The sequence below is a fragment of the Microtus oregoni genome, unplaced genomic scaffold (genome assembly GCF_018167655.1).
Source record: "Microtus oregoni isolate MIOR12 unplaced genomic scaffold, Mior012 000010F_ref0000083, whole genome shotgun sequence".
In the NCBI taxonomy this organism is placed as follows: domain Eukaryota; kingdom Metazoa; phylum Chordata; class Mammalia; order Rodentia; family Cricetidae; genus Microtus; species Microtus oregoni.
Genome location: NW_024543069.1, coordinates 3111322 through 3136282, shown reverse-complemented (window position 1 = coordinate 3136282; position 24961 = coordinate 3111322). Strand labels below are relative to the sequence as shown.

Here is a 24961-nt window from a genome sequence, read left to right as displayed (position 1 = left end):
ACACACAACTCTGAAGGCAACAGTTACTGTTATTGTGAGTGTCTCCGACTTGCCTTTGAACGTCCCTAGCTCTCTTAGGGTGTTGAAGGCACAGTTCATTTAATGATACTCTGTCTTAAGTCAAAACTAAATAATGATAAAAATCGATACCTCAGTGTTTGCTATTAACTACATTCTGAGTTTTCCCATCAGAACTAATGCAGAGCATTTAATTAGGCAGTCCTTAAAACTTACATTTGCAAGATTTATATTTACAAACATGGTAATGGTGTTTCCACAAAGCCCGTGGTGTAGCAGTGCCCTTTCTTCCCTAAATGTTGACGTGACTTTGTCTGAAATGCTAGGGACACTCCTAGGGCTCACATAATTTTCCCACTTTGACCAAAGGAGGGCAGTGTGAGCAAAGGCTTTTCCCCACTGTGCTCAGAAAGGAGCATGCTCAGTCCAGCTTAGATGTTACACTTTCCCAGCACTGTTTGCTGGAGGGCAGCGGTCGGTTCTCGACCTGTGAGTCGCATCAGAAAGCACAGATAATCTATATTACGATTCATAACAATAGCAAAATTACAGCTATGAAGCAGCAATGAAAATAACTGCATGGGTGGGGTCAGCACAGCGGAAGGTTCTGTATTAAAGGGTCGCAGCATTAGAAAGGCTGAGAACCGCTGTTTTAGGGTGACGGAACAACGAGGAATCCAAGCTGTGCTTCTCACAGCGATCCTGGGAAACGTACAGAAGGGGTGCATCTCCGTGGTGGCCCTGGTTCGGAATGCTCCCTTCCAAGGTTGCCGGCTGTCAACCCAGCAGGAGCCTGGGCTGGGCATGGAACCACTTCCCAAAGTGGGCAGCATAGGTTGAGCTGTCTGCAGAATTTCTGCTTAGCCACATGCAGTCTGTTCACTTACTTTGTTCATTTTATTTTCTGTACGGGGTTCTGTTGAAAAGGGAGAGAGGAATTTCTCTCAAATTTTTGCATTTAATAATAAGACATGACTGCCATAAGCAAATGCTATCTCTTTGTTGTGGAGTTGCCTAGTGTAAATGCTACTCCTACCGATCATTACAGGGTTCACACTTAGAGCTGCAAGTTTAGATACAGTTATTATTTTTGTGATTTTACATTAATGGAGGTTTGAAATACAACTTAACACCATCCCAAATCTCCTCTATTCTCGTATTCTTGAGATAGTTTTGAGTTACTGAAAGTCTTCACTTAAAAAATTATTTAAATTTTTAATTTTTGGTGTGAATTTCTTACGAGTACTGTATTTACTATATTTTCAATCGAGCTAGATCTGTTAAGCTGGTGCTTATGTAAGTACATGTGACTGTGTGTGTGTGTGTGTGTGTATGTGTGTGTATATGTGTGTGTGTATGTGTGTGTATGTGTGTGTGTGTATGTGTGTGTGTGTATGTGTGTGTATGTATGTGTGTGTATATGTGTGTGTATATGTGTGTGTATGTGTGTGTGTATGTGTGTATATGTGTGTATGTATGTGTGTGTGTATGTGTGTATGTATGTGTGTGTGTATATGTGTGTATGTGTGTATGTGTGTGTGTGTTGTGTTTGAATAAATTTCCTCTCGGTCTTTTTTCTTTTTTTGCACTAAATGAATTCAAACAATGAAACAGCATTATGCATGAGAATTAAATGACGTACTCAAGATTTTAACATAACTGGCATCGGGTTGGAATTTATGAATGGTTTACTTTATAGTACGTATTTAAAAAGTACTATAGTGTTACTTAATACCAGAGAGCTGAGCATATGTGTTCTGGCATGCTAGAATGCAGAGTTTTGAAACGTAAGCACGCAGTGCTCTTTGGCATTCTAAGTCCGAAGGGATTTGAATGTTTATGTTGTATGACTCACTCCAAATCTAGCAGGACTTTCTTCTTGTATTAAAAGGAAAAAAAAACAACTACCAGATTTTTACTGGGGTATTAAAATTTTCCCAGCATTTGGTACCTCAACAAGAGCTCCATTGTTCGTGTGGCTGCCCCTGGCACCTCGCACGGTAGATGACTTTGGGGTGATGACGCTTCCTCGGTACGGTGAGATGTACATTTGAACATGGTCAGGAAGATGGGGTTTGTTCTATTCCATGCAGATGTCCTCTCTTCCCAGTATCATCTGCTTTCCTGACAGGACTTGCTCTGTGCGTGATTGACAGCTGTACTCTCCAAATCCCACTTTTGGAGTCAGGGAAAAGCACAATATTTCACTGACTCCGGTTCTGACACCACTGTTCATCTAAGGTCAGATATGTAAACTGTGGGAGAAAAGATGTTCTAGAGTGAAGGAAGAAGGTAAATAAGGATGCCTTACCGCTCAGCCATTGGAGTATTACCAGTGTTATCCTTATAAGGGTCACTATGGACACCTTCCAATAGAACACTTGCGTGTGCTTCTTAAAACAAAGGATAAAGATGCTAAAACATCATTTTTTATTATCTGGGCATAGAACCAGTGCTTTGCACATGTTAGGCTTTGTCCCCCATCCCTAGAAGCTAAAATATCTTAATATATGACATTTTGTAATAATTGCTCTCAGCTGCAGAAACTCTTGCTGGCTATTAAGTTTTTAATGTCAACTTCTTGATCATAGTATCTCTCCTGCCGGGCAAGTATAATGTCACTTTTTTATAAATATGTATTTCCTCTGGCTATCTAATGACATAAGACCCGTCAATTGCTCACCTGAACTCTGTTGTGGTTGCTCATCAGCCTCATTTCTCAATCTCTTCCTGCAGCATTAGCTGGTTCTGGTGTCAGCCTCATTTCTCAATCTTTTCCTGCAGCATTAGCTGGTTCTGGCGTCAGCCTCATTTCTCAATCTCTTCCTGCAGCATTAGCTGGTTCTGGCGTCAGCCCAACCCTGGTGCATCAAGAGAGCTATAGGATCAGGGCACCAACCAGTCTTACTCGTTCTTTTCCTGAGCCTGGAGACTTTCGTTCTTACCACATCCTAATAGAGGGATTTAGAGGGGACTTAGGCCATTGGGAAGGTAAAATCTTAAATTTCTCAGTCTAAGGCCATTGCTGGAGGAGCCACGGTGACACACTAATGGCTCAGGCTCACTGCTTCTGCTGATCTACTGTCCTGTTGGTATCTGGCTGACTCACCCTATGCAGAGTCTCTCTGTAGATTCCAGCGATGAATACATTTATAGAAAGGGGGAAATGAGTAAGGACCAATCATGTTCTCACTCACTTAGAAGACAATCTCTGTTAAATTTTGGACTAAACTCTATTTTTTTTTGTATTTGTTGATTGTCTCCTATCTACACTACAAATTCCTGGATCCAGTGTATTTTACTTTATGTTAGCCTCAATTCTAGGGTAGTAAGAGACATGATGTAGGCATTCAACCAGTACCTTTGAGTTCATGATTTGAGAAACCAAATCCTACAAGTCATAAATGGCGTTGGGTTACCTTTAATCTTTGAAATATAATTATTACTTATTTTTCATTGCCGCCAAACAAATAGTGAAGCATATCCTCTTGGATTTAGAAATATCTGAAGGTGTGAGCATTGTGTCATTATTGAAGACATGAGAGATGGCCTTCCTGATTAGAACATATTATTCCGCATTATCCCGTCAGGAAGTATTCACAGTCTTTAGGATGTAGGTCTCCCTCACTCACTTAGAATTGGCTTTCTATATCTTCCCCAGGTTTATGCTAATGTGTATTATCTGTCTACAACTTGGACAGGTTTGTACTTTCCTGCCTGCCACACTGCAGACTCTGGTCACGGCTCTTACTGGCCTCTTACATCCCTTTGTCTCTGTTGTGTATCTGCCTCCCAATGTCCGTTCAGTCTCCAGGGAGATCAATCTCGGGGCTCTCCTAGTAGGCTTCTGATCTTCTGTGAGTTACGCTGTCAGTGTAAAACTTTCAACTTGCAATTTGCTTTCTGTAAATCATGACGACATTTGGGTTTCTAACCAGTCCGAGTCTTTCAAGGCTCACGCCACCACCGTCCGACTCTCGCGGTCGGCTATTAGTGCTATCACAACATTGGGCGTCTAATGTCATTCTCTCTCCTTTGACAAGACTCTGAGCACTCCAGCCAGAGACAAAGTGTTCAAACTCCCTGATATGCAAGACCTTCTCCTTGTGACAAGTGTTCTTGCCTGTCACGGTCAGCCAAGAATATTAGACGCTGTATTGCTGTTGCTGCTGAGTAAGCAAAGCAGTACCGTGAAGGTGGGAGATGAGTCTGGAGTCTTTTAAAGAGAAATGGGAAGGACGGGCTGAAAGAGGAGGGGCCCAGCAGAATCTGGATCACAGAGTGTTAAAGGACAGAATAGCACTGATGATACAGTGTGTTATTAGGAGGAAGAAAATTCAAATTTGTCCCCCTTTAAAAATATTTATTTACTTATTCATTTATTGCATGTGTTTCGATTATTTTGCCTGCACGTATGTACATGCATAATGTGTTACAATGTCCAAGAAGGCCAGAAGAGGGCATAGGTCCTCTGGAACTGAAAGTACAGATGGCTGTGAGTGACCATGTGGATTCTGGGAACTGAACCCAGGTCTTCTGAAAGAATAGCAAGAACAGAGGAGGGCAGTCGTCTCAAACTCTAGTGTATCATAGACAGGGAAGCATAGATTTAGATCCGAGACACAGTAGTGTAAGCACTGTCTTTTAAAAAAAGTAAAGGAAGAACAAACAGGAAGCGGCAATTATAGAGGCTGCAAACAAAATGAAGCTTAGTTTGTTCAGGGAAGTAAAGATGGCAGGAATACAGTGAGGGTGTGAGCTGCCAGGAGCGTCAGAGGAGTAAGCAGGGTCTGCATCACGAGAGACTTTGTAGATGCTGGTGAAGCGTGGGAGTCTTATTTTGAGTGCATCCACTCTTTCTTCATTTATGCTGATCAACTCTTGTTTGTTTTCATGGCCCCACAGAGCATCTCTGCTGAGTCAGTCACACCGTCTCATGTAGCATTATGCTTGCACGCTTACATCACTGTACTGAGTGCTGTACACTAAGTCTTGTGAGGAGAAAGGCTTTGTGGTCTTCCTAGCACCACGTTTCTGTCACCTTCCCCTTACCTTAAACGGTTCTGTGTTTACTGAATGAGAGAGTGAACATATTACCTTTAATTCATCGATCTACTTCCCCTGAACTCTACCCCATCACTCTTTATAACTCTTGGGTTTAATTGTCTATACCGCAAGAAAAGAGCTCTGGAGACCAAGATAGTTGTCTTAACAATATCTTTCCAAGTTTAGCATTCAGTAAATGTGCTTGGATAATTGAGCACAGGAGGAGAGAAATGAGAGGAGAGAGGAAAGAAGGAAGGAAGGAAGGAAAAAGGGAGAGAGAGAGGAAGGGAGGAAGAGAGGGAAGGAAGGAGAGAGAGGGAGGGAGGAAGGGAGAGAAAAAAGAAGGAAGGGAAGAAGGAAGAGAGGAAAGGAGGAAGGGAGGGAAGGAGGGAGAGAGAGAGGGAGGGAGGAGAAAGTTAAATAGCCAAACAAATAATTAGAGTTCATTATACATGGTGTTTTCTGGAGTCATTGACTAGGAAAGAAGTGGATAAATCTGTACTCAGCTCCACCTCTATAGCCAGAATAAGCCCTATTCATCCCACTCTGAAAATGAGGAGTAAAATATGACATAGAGAAATTATGAGGGATTGAATCTCAATTACAGAATGTCTTCCGTATGTGTGGGGCCCTGAATTCCAAACCTAGCAGCAAAACAAACAACTGGATAAACAGATCAATAAATAAACAAAAATGTGAAGCAAAGAAGAGAGCACAAATATTTTCTTTTTCTACTCTTCTTTCCGTGTTTTTTTATTAAAATCTTCTTTTGTTCCTTTCTGTCTTTTTGGACATCAGTCAGCAACTGATAACACCACGGAGGTGCAGAAATAGGTAAGAGCTGACGGTAGCCACTAGTTATGATCAGAATAATCATTGCTCGTAGTGGAAAGAATAGCTAGGGGTGACAGTGGGTTGAAGTTTGCTCCAGAGAATGGACAGCATCCTTAAATGAAATGTGGAAATATTGAGAAGGACTTATTAATTCTTATAGTTTCAGAGGATAGGAAAGACTAGAGACTTTAGGAAAAGTCGAAGTCTGAACAGTTGAAGGATTTCTTCAGCCATTAAGATGGGCAGATAGAAACAGGGTTGAACATCTATTCAGATGATTAAGGGAATTCTTTCTCAATGTTCCCTTTCTTTCTGAGAAGTACAAAGGACCTTGTGGGAGCGAGCCAGGATGTATTTGGTGGGAAACCCCACAGGCGAGCTGTGACTGCGGACAGTCACAAATGATGCTGACGTTGGAGTGACCCTCGCCTGTGCTGTTAGGGCCTTCTCTCGGTTTCAGTGCTTGTTGGATAACCGAGGAGAGCAGAAAGATGGCTGGGAATCTTCAACCCAAAGTCACGAGACGTGGGGAAGATGCGAGTTTGATGGAGTAAACTCAGGCTGGGCTGCGGAGGGAAAGAAAGTCATTGGGAAGGGTGCTTTCCAGAGCCGTGAGGAAGAAATCATGAGTCTGCAGGCATTGAGGTCTAATATTAGCCAGTGTCATGTACACACAGAAGCAACTGGTCACGTATCCATCCTTCGTTAGATGTGTGTCATCGTGAGGACTGCACTAAATATCCGTAGACCCAGGCTTCCAACTTGCTTAGTAATGTAATGGGATTAGACAAAGTCATCTCTATTTCTCTTCTGTTTTCTTATTCTCTTGTTTGCTTGGGACAATTACAAGGGTGTGAGGAGGAATAAATAAGAAACTCCTTACAGCCGCAAAAATGGGAGGAATTATTTTCACAACGCATAGCAATGTGGTATGGCTTGCCTCGCTCCAGATAGGAGACCAACTGCTAGGTTAAACACAAAACAAAGACTAACCACACAAGCAACCGTGTGGGCCCGCTCCTCGGGCTGAGAATAAACAGAGTCCCACCGCCGAGCACAGGCTTTTTAAACAGAGGATAATCTACAGGAATTGTCCTGTGTCCCACAAGTTCACAATTATGTCATTAAGTCACAATCAGGGGTGTTAGGAGGAGTAATTAGAACTGTGTTGTACAGTTGCTCACTCCTAAGAGAAACTTTATGGGAAGGAAAAAATCCGAAGCATTCGCTGTGGGTAAGTCTCATAAGGCTTTTGAAAACTAAGCAATTCTGCTCATGGGGTCGTCACTCCAGAAGAGCAGCGAGAGGTATGGTCTTCCATTTTAATCTGAAGACTTTTTAATAATCTTGCCTTTCTTCTCATCTACAGCCCGATATATGCACATGAAAAGAGTCAAATTTCCCAAGGAAAGAATTTCTAAACTTTGCTTTATTTTTTTTTTCCTTAAGGAGTCAATTCCAAACTTCAGTTTCAAATCATGCCAGGGCCTGCATTTGGGTTGTTTGAGATCAACCCTGACACGGGAGAGGTGGTAACAACGGTCACCTTTGACCGAGAAGCTCAAGGGATCTTCATACTTCGAGGTAAGGGACTTAGCATTTCTTTATTTGAAAATGTACGTGGATGAGTGTGTGCCTCTTGTCTGTATGAGCACCATGAGTATGTAACACTCATGGAGGCCTGAACAGGCTTTCTAATTCCCTCAATTGTTACAGGCGAGCTTCTTAACTGGGTGCTGGGATCAAATCTGGGCTTTTGGAAGAATAGCAGTTTCTCTTAACTGAGCCGTTTCTCTAGCCTGAAGTTTAAGATTTTCCTAAATCTCCTTAAATGAAATTTGATTGGCCCAGGGTCACCCAGGTAGTTCAGTCTCCCACTGTGTCACAAGAACCGAGTTTCTTAGGTGTGTACTAATAGCCACAACCCTTCCTTCCTTGTGTCCATTGTCAGTACTTGTGCAAGACAGTGGCATCCCGCCCTTGTCCAGCACGGCAACCATCATCTGCACCGTTGAAGATGAAAATGACCATGCCCCAGAGCTTGCTGTCCTCAGCCACGACATCGAAGTGCTGGAAAACCAAGATCCAGGGGTTGTCTACACTGTGCTGGCTTTCGATATGGATGCTGGCAACAATGGAGTGGTCACCTATCGCTTAGCTGGTGAGTCTCACAAAGTCGGCGTTCTCTGGGTACTGACCAATGCGGATGGCCTGGAGAGTTTTCCATTTTGGTGTCTGCTGTGTTTTCCTACAAATTCCACACCCAGTGAGAACCGCTGCTCCCTCCCTGTCAGGGTCCAGCCTTGACCAGTTCGTATGTTCCAGGGTAGGGGTGTGTGGACTAGAAATGTTAGGCCGATGGGTAGAGATACAAAAGAAATACAGAGACATAGGAGAGTGCTGGGAGGATAACTCAGTGAATACAGAATACTGAACCCAACTGTGTTTATCTTCTGTACTCTTATGCGCCCCAGTCCACAAAGGGAGGAAGAAGGCAAAAGATTACTTTAACGTGACGCAAAGGGCTACCAGAACAATTACTTGCTTCAATATTTGAGACATCGAGCCACTATTTCCTGAGTTAAGCATTCTGATGTTTTAGGGAGGACATGCAGTGACTACACCCTAGACCAAGTATCCTGTAGGCAGCCACTCCTTACGGCAAACCTCCTGTTTTAAAATGAATGGGTGGGGATAGGCTTGAATTCTCTGACCTTTGGTCAGCGTGGAGCAGATCCACCTCTTTGGGCCATCTTCATGTCCAAAACAGCAAGTAGCCACACCCTAGGTGAGGATAGCTTGTTTGTAGCCATACCTGTTGTCAACAACTTTGAGAGAGCAAGAATAAGCTCAAACTTTCTAACCTTTAGTTAAGGTGGAAGAGGACTCACCTCTGTGGGCCCTCACAGTTCCTTCCCCTGGAGAGGGCTCTGCTTCTGCCCACCCTGGATCAGCACCCTCCACATTTTCTAAGGTCATGGTCTTGAAGGCTTTTCTGAATTTGCTTGTATACCAAGACTAGGGCAAATACGTATAGAACAGATGTCTTTTCCCTATTGTTGTCTCTTCATATGGTCACTTATTTTATTCTTTGCATCTTGAGCTGATGACTCCTTCTACATCTTGTCCCAATTTACCATAATAAAGTAGATTTTTGTTTTTATATCAATTATTGTTTCTGTATTTTCTGTATTTGAGTATTTGTATATATTGAAAGGAAACTAGTTAAAATTTTAATAAATATGGAATCTTTGTTTTAAAGTTACTTTATATTGAATTGATTAAAATATCAAAGATACTGTCCAAGTTTTTGTTAATAGTTTATTAAAAACCAAATTGTGTTGAAAATGAATTGCTTAATAAATTGATGGATCCCCTTTTCTAGTTTATAAATGTGGGCCTTCTGTCCTTCCCTCCCCTCCCCTCCCCTCCCCTCCCCTCTCCTCCTTCCTTCCTTCCTTCCTTCCTTCCTTCCTTCCTTCCCTCCTTCTCAAAATCTCCTAACGTTCCCAGGTTGGCCTTGAAACCCTGTACTCAAAGTTCCTTCTGGCCTAGCCTCTTGCTGCAAGTATACAACAATCTACTGCGTTAGAGTAAAGGAAAGAACAGCAACAGGCCTTCTGCCAATTTTCTTTGTTACCAACACAGGTTTGGAAGTGTCTGTCCACATTTTTAAACTTCTCTTTTGGTGCTGGCAATGGAGTTCAGAGTCCAGGACTTCGGAAGCATCGCGTGCACGCTCTTCCACTAGGCTGTGCTCGGTCGGCCCCTTGTGTATATCCTGAAAATGGGGAGGACAGTTGATTGATAGATGTAAAGTTATTGCTTAAACATTTTCTGAGTTGTATATCCTCCAAACCAATTCATAGCCTTTTGCAGTTATTTATCCATCACAGGAAATTAGGTAAACTTGGTAATTAATAGCAAAGACCTTGTCTGTATGAAGTAGGATGTGTTCTTCACTCATTAAAGCCAGCCACTACTTCTGCACTGAACTGCGATGGGCGGGGGGGGGGGGGGGTCAACAGAGGGACAGACAAAGACGGGGAGAGAAAGAAGGAGGGATGGGAGGTGGGCAGGGCCCTTCAAAGGGAACACAGTGACTGTGCACAGGAGGTGCTCTTAGTGGCTGCAGCTGAGCAAGCATCCTGTCAGAACTCCAGGGTCAGGCCAGTAGAGATACTTGAATACTAACAACCATTACCTTGTAACAGCACCACCTTGAAGAGCATGTGTTAAACATGGGCACCTGGGGCCTATTCAACATCAAAACCATAGCATTTACCTAAGCTAAGTCATGACTGCTACCTTCCTGGGTCTTGCTTTCCACCTTTGCACTCCTAGAAATACCCATTTCCTGTACAGTCCTCTCCTTCCTGCTTTCTCAAGCACAGATTACACAATCCCTCCTAAACCTCCACGTTCATATAAATTCTTACCTTGTTTCTTCAGTCTTCCTCCTAAAGCTGAAACAGGACTCCTGGCTCTGCCTGAGCTCCATCTAGCTCTCTCCTTAAGGCCAGGCAATGAAGTAGAACCCTTGTGGTTGGACCCTGTTTCCTCTCAAATCCATGCCCTCACTTGTGACAACCCATGTCTCGTCTTCTACACTTTATCTTACCTGCAAACTTCAAGGGTTTATGGAAACTGCTCCAAGACATTTCAGCTGCCAAGTGCTCACATTTCCGGGACCGCATGCACAGTCTTTGCTTTACACATAACGCTGTCTCTGAATGTCGTCTTGCTTCTTTTCATTGAAGGGTGAATCTTCATGTTATCCTTTCCAATAGCATCATGTGGCCATGCTCACACGCTCTACACTGTTGGATCCCCATGCACCCACACCACCTGAATATGAGTGCTAAGAGCATACCCTAAGGTCTGGATCCCAAGCTGTCCCTTCTTAGATTGTAAGGTCTTGGGAGCAAGATCACGTGTCCAATTCTTCCTTACAGTTCCAATATCAAGCCTACTTGTAGTATACAGTAGGAGCTCATACTTAGCACATCATTGGGCATCAATGAATTTTGAGCAAATGAATTGATTTTTCAATCACAAATACCACACAACACATCTGCCTATCCCTATGTTGGATGTAGATTAACTGTGTCCTATAAATAAAAAGTCAGGATTCCCCTCTTGAGCCCCAATTTATTGCGATTATTTTCTCTGAACACTTTGATTCCATATGCTTTAAGTGCCTATAAGCTAGTAGGGCCCCATATCCATGAGCCTGATACTTTGATCTTACCACTTTGAACCATTTTTACTTCAGTAATCGACAAAGATGACTTTGAGACACTTTGCCTCTGTGTGAATTAGTCCTATGGAAGATAGTAAAGAACACGTATTTTGAAAGATACAGAGATGGATAAAATATCCTTGCTGATGTCATGGGAGAACTGGGCAGTTGTGCGGTCGTCTGACCGAAACATGAGGACTCGTACACGCGGTGCCAGGGGATTGTAGAAGGGAGGAGCACAGAAGGACTGAAATACCTTTAGCACAGCAGAAATACACTTAGCACGGCGGAAATACACGTAGCAGCTAGTTGCATTTTGGAAAACTCTTACAATCCACCTGTTATTTTCATCTATTGCACACATATATGTGTTTGTCTGCATGTATGTATATGTTTTACTGTTTGTGGAAACCAGAAGAGGGCATTGGGTCCCGTGGAACTGGGATTACAAAAGTTTGTGAGCTACCTTATAAGCCCTGAAATTGTACTGGGTCCTCTGGAAGAGTAGCAAATGCTTTTAACCCCTGAGCCATCTCTCCAGGGCCCACCTCTATGTATCAACTTTTGATGGATAGCAAAAAAAAAACACAACTAACCAATATTTCTTATCATTGAATATTGTTTGGTTGTCAATAAAATGCATGTTATGGCAAAAATATATGAATATAAAATGTATGTACAAAAAATCAGATTGTTGCACATGTTCTAAGATGCATATTGAGGGGCTACGGTGTTGGTCATGCTCAATTGTTCTCAGTATTTAGGAAAGTGCTAAGATACAATAATCAGGAAATAAATATTTTCAATGATTAAAAAGTAATAAGTATATCACCTATCAAGGAGCTATTTCTTTCCCATTTCAAATTGATTTCAACTGTCTTCTGTAACAGGTGGGAACATTGGTGAGTACTTTGCACTTCATGCAACCTCAGGAGAACTCTCGACAACTCGAGCTTTGGACCGGGAGCAGATCGATAACTTTACCCTCATTATCCTGTGCTCAGATTTGGGGAATCCACCCCGAAGCTCTGTGATGCGGCTTCATGTTAGGGTTTTGGATGACAACGACCACAGCCCTTCCTTTCCCATGCTTCATTACCAGTCCTCTGTCAGAGAAGATGCTGAGGTGGGCACTGTGGTCCTGGTGCTGTCTGCTGTGGACAGAGATGAAGGCCTCAATGGGCAGGTGGAATATTTTCTGCTGGGGGAATCTTCTGGTACATTCTCCGTTGATCGGGTAACAGGGGCACTGAGAACTAGCCGTGCCCTTGATCGAGAAACCAGACCGCAGCACAGGTTCCAAGCTGTGGCCAGAGACTGCGGTCCCCAAGGCGCAAAGAGCAGCATGCTGACTGTACTTATATCTGTCACTGATGCTAATGACAATGATCCTGTTTGGGAAAAGAACCCAGTTGATGCTTTCCTGTCCCCCAAACTGTCCCTGAACCAGACCGTTGCTCAGCTGAGAGCCAGTGACCCAGACGCAGGGCCCAACGGAACTGTCACTTTCAGCTTCGCGGACACCCAGTCATTGTTTTCTATTGATGAATATACAGGGGAAATCAAACTTCAGCAGAATCCATCTTCAGAATCTTTTCCTATTTGGGTGCAGTTAAAAGCCACGGATCAAGGAATCCCAGCGAGGGCAACCAAGGGCCTCTTGGTTGTTCACACAGAAGGAGAAGATGTGATAATCTCCTTCAGCCACCGCCTCTACACGGGACTTGTGATGGAAAACTGTGAACCAGGTGAGTGTATCTTCACGTTTCTTGTATATTTCACCAATTTGGGCAAAATGCTTTAATATAGACTGAAGAGATTGCCAGTGCACTTTCAGATACAAGCTGATGAGCCTGTTCCAGATATTGGAAAGTTACAATCAATGTGATTGGATTAGCTTTCCAATGCTGCTATGAAATGGACAGAATCAATCTGCTTATTAAAAACAGGACTGCTCTTTTACTTCACTGTTCTGGAAGTTCCAGGCAAAACGGAGTGGCCCCATGGCTGTGGGCCTCCTTTGGGGCAGTATCATGATGGGAGGGCATGGCTGTTCATTTCAGGGACAAGGAGAGAGCGGGAAGTAGAGTGCGAAGACAGTGCCCTTTGAAGGTCCATCCCCAATCATCTAACAGCCTTCCGTGAGGCCTGCTTCCTGAGGGGTCACCATTTCCCGGTAGTGTGGTAAGAGGGCCACTTGTTTGTTTCCTGGCCGTCCAGCAGCTCAGCCCCCAAATCATCACACAGAAACTATATTATTTAAATCAGTGCTTGGCCTATTAGCTAGCTCTAGCTTCTTATTGGCTAACTCTTAGATCTTAATTTAACCCATCTCCATTAATCTGTGTATCACCACATGGCAGTGGCTTACTGGCAAAGTTTTGTTATGTCTGTCTCCAGTGGCAGCTCCATGGCTTTTCCTGACTCCGCCTCCTTTCTCCCAGCATTCAGTTTAGTTTTCTCCGCCTACCCAAGTTCTGCCCTAGCAACAGGCCAAGCCAGTTTCTTTGTTAACCAATGGTATTCACAGCCTACAGAGGAGAATCCCACATCACAAAACCGTACCCTGTGTTTTCACCAAGCTTTCACCCTACGGGAACACCCACATCTGAAGTATAGGCACAGCTAATATTGACCTGGTCTGAAATAAAATGTCGGGATAGATTGTAATGAAGACCAAACCACTTCTAACTTCAGGAGCTGGGCCTTCTTGCTTAAGACTCAGTTTGAAAAGCTAAAGGATGACAAATGAGTGAAAAGTCTCCATCCTCCTGGCTCCATATTTTTAACTCTTAATAACGTCCTTTTTATTTTTTTTTTTAAAGTTTGAATTAATCGGATGGTTTTCATTGCAAAACCAGCTATCTGTTTAAAAGAACTCAATACTCTAGCAATGCCTTTGGGAAATCTTAAGCCTCAGGGAAGCTGGTTGGAAACTACTGTAGCAAATGCAAGCAGGCAGCATCTGTGAAAGGCCGGGAAGATGAGACGTGGACAGGCCTGTCCTTGTGGGAGGGTGTATCGTGTCAGCCAAGAGACAGACCAAAAGCAGAGGCCGTAACAGGGAAGGGAAAAGAAGAAGACTGTTGGATGTGATCACAGGAAGTCCCGGGGTGGGGAGGGTCCCTAGGGTCTCTGCTAAGCAAGGGCTGTGTGCATGAAGCATCCTCCGACAGATAGGACTTCCCTTGGAGCATGGGTTCAATGCAGACTGCCAGGTCATATCAGACACAGGGAAGAGAATTTCCCTATTTATTGTTTTCTGTTCTAGTATTTCAGTAGTATCAAAATATTGCAAAATACAAATCAGTATTAGAATGATCTTAATGTTATTAAACACCATTTTATAACTTCCAGAATGATTTTGTTGTCTCCAAATGTATCTAAAATTTAAACCTTTGTATTCAAATGAAAAACAGTAGAGAAGTTTTAATTTCTCATAGGTCCCTTAGACATCCTATCAGTAAGACACATTTGATATTCTGAGTGAATTCATCTTTGATGTTGTTCTAAATTATCATTATACTAGACTATGGGGGGGAGAGGAAAACAGGGAGGGGGAGAGAGAGAGGGAGGGCAGGGAGGGAGAGAGAGAGACAAAGAGAGACTGACTTTTGGGGTTCCCTGCTTTTTTCTGTTTCTTCCATGTAGGTCCCAGCCTATCCTATGGCCCTGTTCACAGCAGCTAGGGCAAGTGTTTCCTGCTGCTTGCTCCCCCACATGCCTGTGTTCTAGAAGCACCTTGACAAGCACAGCCAGAAGTGTGCTTTAGTAACCCACAAGACCTCTTTAAATCCCGTCTGGGGAATGTGGGCCTGTGTGACAAGCACTCTTCTGGATGCTACAGCCCTGAACAGAGGGGGGCTGGCTCCAGAGGCTGGATCTACCCATTGACTCCAGGTTTAGGGCTATCAAACCGTGGGGTTACTCTCAGGTAGCGAGGTCATCTCCTACCCCGAGGACTAAGCTACCTCCCCTAAACCCTTCACTGCCTGCGTCTTCTGCTAGCCGCCCTTTTCCGTTTGCCTGTGTGTGTGGTCCTCCCGTTCTCCATCACTTTCCAACACTCTCTTAGCAGGCTCTGCTGTGTGCTTATTGCTGCTTAGGTCTCTGGGGTAGCTCAGTTTAGCATCTCTCTCAAAATGGTCCCTGGCCAGGGCTCTTGGAGCTATGGAGACTGACAAAATGGAATTCTTCTCTTGCCAGAGAATTGCCCAGAACCCTTGCCTGCATTTGAGGCTTACAATAGTTGAGGATCCACCTGTGAGGAACATTGCTGTTCTCTTTACCCGGCCATGCAGAGGGGCCTCACAGCTAAAGCCTTGTGCTTCTTTTTATTAATCGATTTTTATTGAGCTCTACATTTTTCTTTGCACCCCTCCCTGCCTCTCCCCTCCCCCCTTCAGCCCTCCCCCAAGGTCCCCATGCTCCCAATTTACTCAGGAGATCTTATCTTTTTCTACTTTCTACCTCCCATGTAGATTAGATCTATGAAAGTCTCTCTTATTGTCCTCATTGTTGTATTGTTGTCTAAGTTCTCTGGGATTGTGGTTTGTAGGCTGGCTTTTTTTTTTTCTTTTTAAACATAGAGCCTTGTCTTCTTATGTTTCCCAGATCACCCTTCGGCTTCTCCACACCCCTCTTCTGTCCTATCATTCTGTTTATGAATTTCAATGCTCTTCCTCTCTTCCTTTCTTTGGAATAGAACATTTGCCCCCCATACCAACTCTTTGCACAACATAGAGGCAACTCCTGAAGTGATGTCGCACCCGGAAGCCCCAGACTTTTTCAAAAGTTAGGAATAAACCACTTGGTTACTCACAATGGTTAAATCCACTAAATGGTGAAACAGGCTTCCAGAAGGCAGCCTTCCTGGTGCTTCTGTTTGCCTTCTGACACTGTGGCTCTCCTGATGAGGATGAGTCAACACTGTTGTCCTCAGTGTGGGCTTTTCAGAACTGCGTGCATTTCTACGAATTGCCCTGGGGTGGAAAATTGGCATTATGAATTATTTTGAGACCCCGGCTAAATGTTAAGTAAGTAGTCAGACTTTGGAAAACTTGAAACAATATTGAAACATGATGACACATGGGGGCAAGCTGACTAGTGAAATATATTTAATATTGGAAAATAAGTAACCTCCTTAGATCTTGATATTTTGGAGGAGAAAACCGTCTTCCAGTGCTTTGGCAGGAGATCCAGTGAGCCGCTGTTCTCCATCAGCTGGGCAGTGTGGAAATGTGACACACATTATTGAAGCCGCGTGGGCGAGCCTGTCACGGCTCCACCGCGCACGATGAGTGAGTTCCAGCTCCATGAAGTGGAAGCGGTAATGAGTTCCTCACGTGGATGCTGCAAGGATTAGATTAAGCTGTAGGAGGGTACCAGTCATCACTTCAGTTGTTACTGGGGCGATTTTCCTTCTGTCTTTAATCTCGACATGAAGTTTATAAAGCTAGCAGGGTTTAAGCTCTAACTAGAGCAAGCAACTATTACATAATGGTTGTATAATCACCGTGAAGTGTTTGCAGTTTTGAGAGCCCTGGCATCTGGTTCATTTTCTGTACAAACTAGATAAGAATTGTACTTCCTAAGGAAATAAATTATGCCATTAGCATTAGAGTGGGTAACACTACGTCCCTGGGGACTTTGGAGTGCCTGTGGCAATAGAGGGAAGAAACAAATCTATTCTGTTATTCCACTATTTGGGACCAGTGTTGCATTTGAGATGAATCCCATAGGAATGAGGACATTCTAGGTAGTCCTGACTTCTCTGTCCATTTCCCCCAGGACCCTACCAACTTCAGGTCCTCTTTTTAGATTTTAATTTCTTTTATTATCATTATTACTTTTAACCCACTGAGTCCAATGAACACTGCCCATATATGCATGGGTATAAGGTTATTCACTGGGGCATCTCCTCCAGAGATAGGTGACTCCCTGCCTTCAGCAGCCGTTAACTGCCAGTAGCTTCTTAGTTAGGGGTGGGGCCTCAGTAGCCCCTCCCTCATCCATGCTGGAATTATTTTTATTTTATGAGTATGAGTATTTTGCCTACATGTATATATTGCACCACACATGTGCAGCGTGTGTCTGTGGACTCTAGAAAAGGGTGACAGATCCCTGGAACTGGGGTAACAAGCAGCTTTAAGTGTTGGCAATCAAACCTCGGTCTTCTGCACGAACAGCAAGGGCTCTCAACCACAGAGCCACCTTCCTCAGTCCCCTGTGGTGGGATTTTGAACTGGCTTGATCATGCAAAGGTAGCCTCAGCTGGGTGGTGGTGGTGCGTGCTCTTAATCCCTGCATTTGGGAGGCAGAGCCAGGTGGATCTTTGTGAGTTCAAGGCCAGCCTGGTGTAAAAGAGTTAGTTCCAGCACAGTTAGGACTGTTACACAGAGAAACCCTGTCTCAAAAAAAAAAAAAAAAAAAACAACAACAGCAAAAAAACCAAAACCAACTAACCAAACAAAACCACCCAAAACAAAAACAAGTAAACAAAAAAAGCAAAGGTAGCCTCACTGAGTGACTTCTCAGACTGTGAAAGAGATGCCCACGTCCATCATGGTGCCGGGTTCTATGTACGAAGAATAGTTGCTATGTGGATTGCAATAGTCCCGTTGACATGACTAGGTTTCTTCTTTCTAGGAATAAAGACACAGGCAGCCAAATTGTAACCAAGGAGTTGTTTGTCAATCCTCCCCAATTAAGACCAGGGTGTAAGATGAGTGCCGAGTGCCATCCGCCCTTCCTAGCCCTGCCAAGCTGGATTTAGTGAGGCTGCGTTGGTTCCCCTGCCTCCACTGTGTATCAGTTTCCTTTCCTTTGGGTTTAAAAGCTCCTCCCCTCGCTCCTTGACCTCCCAGAGTTTCTGTCCTGGAGACAGTAGGCTGTTGTTGTTGATTCTCAAGAACTGGTCTTGTCTAACGCTGTCCTGAAGCATCACACTTTTAAAAAGATAAGAAACGGGACTGTAGTTGAACAATATTAATATGTCCCCACAACAGTTTTCTCTGCCTTTCCTACAAGCAGAATCCACATATGTGGAAAGACGGCAGAAATGCAAAGACATCATATCCTGTCTTTTACAGACAGAGTAAGTGGTCCCAACGATATGTTAAGGGTTCATAAGGACGTCTGCTGTGTGGGAAGAAGGGAAACACCCTCTGGTTCTGGAGCACGAAGGAGTGGCAGAGAGGCCACCTCAGAAACTTTGCGCTGCGGTTGGCACTCTACTTGAGGCTAGAATCCAGGAGGAGCAACCTTTTAAAGGAAAAGCTACATGCAGAGGTCACTTTGGAACGCTGGCAAAGTCACTGCCTGGTCCAGTGGGACCTTTGTAAAATCAGGCCAAAGGGCAATGATAAAACGTTTAGGCAATGAGGGGGTTAATCTCAAGTCAAAGTACGTGACGCGGACAACAATGTCAAAACCTACTTGAAAATGGAGTTTATTTGGGTTTATGATTATAGTAGTTTCAATCCATGGTCCTTTGGCCCCATTACTTTTGGCCCATGGGTGAGGCAGAATATCATGGTTGGGACTGTGTGATAGAGCAAAGTTGATCACTCATGGTGATTGAGAGGGAATGAGGAGAGAGAGAGAGAAGGGAGAAGGAGGAGGAGCTGGAGGAGCAGAAGGAACAGGGAAAGGGAGGGGAGGAAAGAGGAGAGACCACAGACAAAATGTAGCTGTCCAAAGATCTCTTCATCCAATAAGGTCCCACCTCCTACAATTTCTACTAATCGCACCCCCACCCCACCCCGGGCAATAGTCAAAACTAACTCATGGTCTAATCCTTCCAAACTCCTCATCCCCCAAACCTGCTGCGTCGGAGACTGACCTTTTAACACATGAGGGGGCTTGGACACTTCAAATCCAGACTCTAACAACAGTGGTACCCACGAGAGATACTATATCAGTCACTACATTAAACTGCCATTTTGTAGTGAACAACTGCATAGCTGTGCTGCTGTTGAATGATGGGACTGTCACTCTCCTCCAGACACGCTGACCCACTGCGGGACCCCCTGTCCTGCTGTTGACCACGCCCATTGCTGTGTTCTGTTGCTGTCTGCAGCACACTCTCTCTTCTGAGTACCCCGTACTCAATTTCCTGAAGATGCTCGAATATCTACTTCCTCTGTTCTTTTAGAAGACAGTTTGGTGGATTTTGAAATGTCCAAAGTATCTTTATTACCATTAGTTTTAAGAGTAAGACATGACATGAAAGCATAGCAAGAACTAGCCGGGAGATGCTTCCAACTGTAGCTCCAAGCAAGAACAGTCATATTGAAATAATACAAAATATTTCACTACAGATAAGCCCTTCCCCAATTTATCATAGCTCAGCATGCATGCCAGCAAACATCCAGACAGAAAAATCAAGATTACAAGCTCCTAGGAAAAAGACAAACAAACTTCCAGACTTTTCTAATTGTGGAATTATAAGCACAAACCTAAAAAAGACATCAGCAGAAAAGGTTCGTGAAGTTCCCAGAATGTTCAGCCGTGTGAATTGGCCAAGCTCTCCTCCTTTATAAACCAGTTAGTGAAAACCTGGAGTCATGGCTGCTTTTCAGCTACACACCTCCTACACACACACAAACACACACACACACACACACACACACACACACAACATAAGGCATACAAAACTATGGCACAAGCAAAAGAATAAAATAAAGAATTTATGTAATTATTCTAAAGAAATTCAATCAATGTGTCCCAAGAAAACATAGACAACCAAATAAAATCAATATAGTATGCACTGAAGCACAATTAATAAAAACTCTGGGTCAGAAACTGGAGTTCAACTTGAAGATCTGAAAAGCAAAACAGCCAGCCACTGGCTCTTACCTCAACCTCAGTCTGAAGTGGTGATCCCGCCTCCCAGGATCTCAGAAAGACACTGTGTATTGAGAGCTGTTTCCTTCTATTTTATCATCCTCTCCAGGGCTGGGGTTAAAGGCGTGCACTGCTGTGATTAAAAGTATGCACCGCCAAATTTCTGTGGCATCTAGCATGGCTACTGGGATTAAAGGTGCATGTCATTGTGGCTGCTGGGTTTATGGCTAAAGGCTTGTGTTACGATAACCTGCTCTGTAAGGGGGACAAGTGGGACTGTTTTACTCTCAGATCTTCAGGTGGTCTTTATTTAGTAAAATACAACTGAAATGCTACTGCAATGCATAAAGAAAATTAGATTATCTATAAAGAGTTATTAATAAAAAAATCAAACAGAAACTTTAGTGCTTAAGAATACTACAACTGAATTGAAAAATTCACCAGGGAAATTTAACAACCAAGCTGAAACTTGGTGGACTTGAAGGTAAGCTATTTGGCAGTCAGTAGGAACAAAATGATACAGGAATTTAGAAAACTACAAAAGAATTTTTGGGTCACTATCAAGTGAAACAATGTATTTATTAAATACTTGCAAAAAGAGAGAAAGAAGACAAAATGCAGAGGACTCCTTCAAAGAAACAATGGTCACAAACTCTACAAATCTGAAGATGGAACTAGAAAGACGAATGTGAGAATCTCACAGAACAGATCTAGGATGAACCCAAAAGGCTTCATGGAAAAGCCATTAAAATCAGACCGTCAAACACTAAAACAAGGAACTCCAAAGAGTCCCAGGAGACGAGGGATGTGTCCTCACAAAGGGCTCTCAGAACAATGAGGCTTCTCAGAGACAACAGAAGTCAGAATGAACTAAAGCACTCAAGATGTCGAAAGCAAACAATTGAAAATGCCAATAAAAAATACTGAAGCTGACAAAGCTGTTCTTTATAAAAGAACCATTTGGAATGCCAGTTTCAATTCAGTCATCAATGATAGTTTTAAAAATAATGTATATGCTTAGGAATAATGAACAGTGCTCAAAAACGTTCATGCACAGGTTTGTATGCAATTTTTCATAGTCGCTTAGTTATTGTCATAATTATTGATCTTTGCACTCATGTAGCAATTATGAGAATTATAAGAATTACTTATTTGTAGTCCAGCAGTAGTGGTACTTGCCTTTAATCCCAACCCCCCGGGAGGCAGAGGTAGGCAAATCTCTGTGAGTTTGAGGCCAGCCTGATCTACAAGAGCCAGTTTCAGGACAGGCTCCAAAGCTACAGAGAAACCCTGTCTCAAAAAACAAAACAAACAAACAAAAAAAGAATTTCCAAATTGAGAGTTCATAGCTGCAGTGATGCTGTGGGTAGGATTGGGCTTTTTAATGTAAGTTATGTAAAGAAGAGGAAAATAAGACTATTAAATATATTGAACTTTTTGTTTAATTACCCCTCATAAATGTCTGAAAATGCAAAATATAGTTATTATATATATTTTATTCTCTTTATTTCCTCATTGGAACTGAAGGTTCTTTGATAATTTTTATAGCTTGTTATTTCTACCTTGATGTGCTATGCACGGTGATTTAAGTTTTACCTGTGTAACCAGAAAGAAAGGCACGTTAAAAATGTGGGCCTATGAGGGATCTGGGAAGGACCCTTTACTCAGTTCCTCTCTGTTAGTGATGTTTCAGATTTAAACTTTGCCAGAGAAAGAAAATGCATAAGCATTTGTGGCTCTCTGTTGCCTTTAGCATCTAGTTTGAAGAGTTTTGCTGAATGAAATTTCTCTGGGATTTTTTTTCTACATAAGAGGTGCCATAGTGATATTTTCCAGTTCTGTACTCAACATTGTTCTTTTATGCATAAGAAATGTCCTCATTTTATTTTATAACTAGGGACGGGGAAAAGAAAACCCATCCTCACCCTAGGAGAAATAAAGGCCATCAGAAAGGACTGGACATCTTTCCTACATAGTGATTTGTCTCTGACAGCATCAGGAACATGTGGCAACACAGTTGCAATAAAATTTCCTCTATTGAAAAATAAGTTGTGTAAGGAAGGACAGAGCTGTGATTGACACCGTAGATGAAGGATGCTGCAGTGTGTGTGTGTGTGTGTGTGTGTGTGTGTGTGTGTGTGTGCGCGCACATGCATGCACATGCCCATCAGTTTATAGAAAACGTAGGCATTGTGCAGGAGTCATGTGTCTCTTGACGTGTTGAACAATAAGCAATAAGCACGGTTTATGATGCAATTGGAGCATTCTTAACACTTGTAGCAACCTGATGTTACCACCATTATTCTATTTGTTTCTTTGTTGCTGGATGACTTTGCAAGTCGTTTGGAAAGGACAGGGGTTTGGAAATCTAGATGAATGAGGTTTAAACTTTGTCAGGGTTTCTGTTAAGTGTAAGGTTTCTAATGAAGAGTGATTCAGTCTGTCCTGGTGGCCGAGGCCTGTGAATCCCAGCCACCAGGGAGTCTGAGTTCAAAGGGTCAGAAGGTCTACAGAGCTGCATACTTCAGAGTCAACCTGGGTAACTTAGTGATGCTTTGTCTCGGAATGACCAAGGTCAGGGAGCTGGTGGGGGGGGGGGGTGTAGTTCAGTGTTCCCAGAATGCTTTGCCTTGTTTCACTGTTCCCAGAATGCCTTGCCTTGTTTGTGTGAAATCCTGTCTGGTTTCCCCCAGACCCCCCCCCCCCCCCTAGCATATCCACAAAAGGACAGCCATATATTCTATCTGGATTTTTCTGGCCTTGTGGATCTGCGCCTCTTATTAAAGTGAATTCTTGCTGAAGTTCTGATCTTACAAATCATCACATGGTCTCTGGTATTTATAAAATAGACACAACTTGACTGTTAAGCATTAAGGGGGTTCTAGGTGGAAATTCTGTCTATTCCCAGACCTTTTGTGCTTTCTATTCTTTTCAGAAAAAAAATACATTTATTTATTTTATTTTAAGGACTGGGAGGAGGAACATGCATGTAAGGATGTGTGTGTTTGGGGGGGGGGCACAAATGCCCCAGCATGCGTGGAGGTCAGAGGACAACTCTCCGGGGTCAGTTCTTTCCTTCCAAGTGTGCATCATGGGGATAAGTTCAGTCTTCTGCAGAGCCATCTCTCCAGACCTCAGGAAAAAATTTTAAGAATCTAAGGGGAAAATCAATTTACCCTAATTTATTTATCTTTTTCACTGTTACTGCCACCAAGGGGTTTCAAGCTGTGTCTCATATGTCTGTGCCTCTGGAATCCTGTGCCCCTTAGGTAGGGACCAGCATTTGTCCCAGTTAGGAGACTGTGGTTCCTCTTCTCTTGCTGCCCCCTTTGTCCTCCCTCTTCCCATATACTTTAAGCACTTATAAAAAATTCAAGTGTTGATACATAAAAGAACATGCTTTGTTTTTAAAAGTTATGCCTGACTAAAGATATCCAATACTATTGATTTATAAATATAAGAAATTTAAAATATATTTAGGAGCTAGAGACATGTTTCTTGGTGGGTGAAGTGCTTACTGGGCCAGCATGAGGGTCTAGCACCCAGGTGGAATGCTGGCCAGTGTGACACCCTGAAATCAGCACTGGGGGACTGATAGGAGGATCCCAGGGGCTCGCTGACTAGCCAGACTGGGTCATCCTTGAGTTTGGGGTTCAATGTGAGACCCCATCTCAAAAAAAAAATTAAGCATAGGGCAGTAGCGTAGGACAACAATGCTGATCACTGCCCCCCTCTGGCACACACTTATCCCCACAAATATATTATTTTTAATTGTATTTATATATATATATACACACACACACACACACACACACACACACATATGGCACAACATAATGATTTTCAACATGCACATGGTATGTGACAATCAGGATACTTAACATTCCCATCTCCCTAAACTTTAAAAAATGTTTGATTAACACATATTGATTATACCTATTTCTGAGATCAGAGATGCAGTGTGATAGCCAATACATGCATGCAATATATACAGATCAAACCAGGGTGATTAACTTTCATGTCATATTGTTATTATATGATATATAAAATCTTTAAAGAAAGAATTGATATGGAGTTTTAGAAATGCATATGATACAAACATATAGAAAAAATCCTTTCTTGCCATGCAACTCTGTTCCATCTCTAGTAAGTAAAATGGAATAGATTGATAAACCAGTCACCGAAGAGCAACTGGAACTCTCCACTATCTCTCCAGCCAGTTTTTGGTAATAGCCTTTTTGAATAAGCCAATCATAATAGTTAAAGAACAACCCCCAGACACCCGTTCCTTCTGTGGTTTTTCCCTTTAAAAATAGCCTGTACCAGACATTCAGGGTCTTCTAGCCTCCCGACTGCTGGAAGACCCTGTCATGACAGAATTAATAAAATCCTCATGCTTTTACATCAGCTGTGATATGAGAGATGGTCTCTTGGGGCGACTCCTCCTCCCTGGTGATTGGACGCTAGGGTCCAACAAGACAAGAGTAGGCAGATAATACCAACTGTTTGCTCTCACGCTTCTGTGAAGTTTTCTGATGCTCTTTATTTAAATTAACTTTCCAGGTACTTCTGTTGTGACTGTAAAGGCTTCTGCTCCTGCATCAATTCCAGACCCCATTAAATATTCAATTTTTAGCGGGAATGAAGATGGAGTGTTTTCCCTGGGCTCCACCTCAGGTAATTCCTCTCTACTGTACGATGACTCTATTTTCTGTTTAACTCGACAAAATTACCACTTGCCAGGGCTGGGGCGTGGGGATTAGGACTATAAGTAAAGAAAACATAGGCTAGTGCCCAGAAGTTCCAGTGAGTACTGAAATCGCCTGTGGTTACTTTCCAGTTGCCTAAAATACCCTGGGCGCAAGAGGTAGGAGTAAGATAGAAAACTGCCTTAACGTGTGATACAGGAAAGGTCATGGGCTACATTCACAGTTAAACATTCTGTTGCTAGAACAAAACAAGTCACCAAGTCAC

At 43.0% G+C, this 24961-nt stretch overlaps 1 protein-coding gene across 1 annotated transcript in view; it reads left to right on the top strand.

Moving 5' to 3' along the window:
- Dchs2 (dachsous cadherin-related 2) overlaps positions 1-24961 on the top strand; it is a 192174-nt gene that overhangs the window by 146438 nt on the left and 20775 nt on the right. The window contains exons 11-14 of the mRNA XM_041658916.1: positions 7348-7482; positions 7850-8059; positions 12031-12888; positions 24551-24664. Coding sequence (XP_041514850.1) covers positions 7348-7482; positions 7850-8059; positions 12031-12888; positions 24551-24664 — 1317 coding nt within the window. The remainder of the gene's footprint in view (positions 1-7347; positions 7483-7849; positions 8060-12030; positions 12889-24550; positions 24665-24961) is intronic.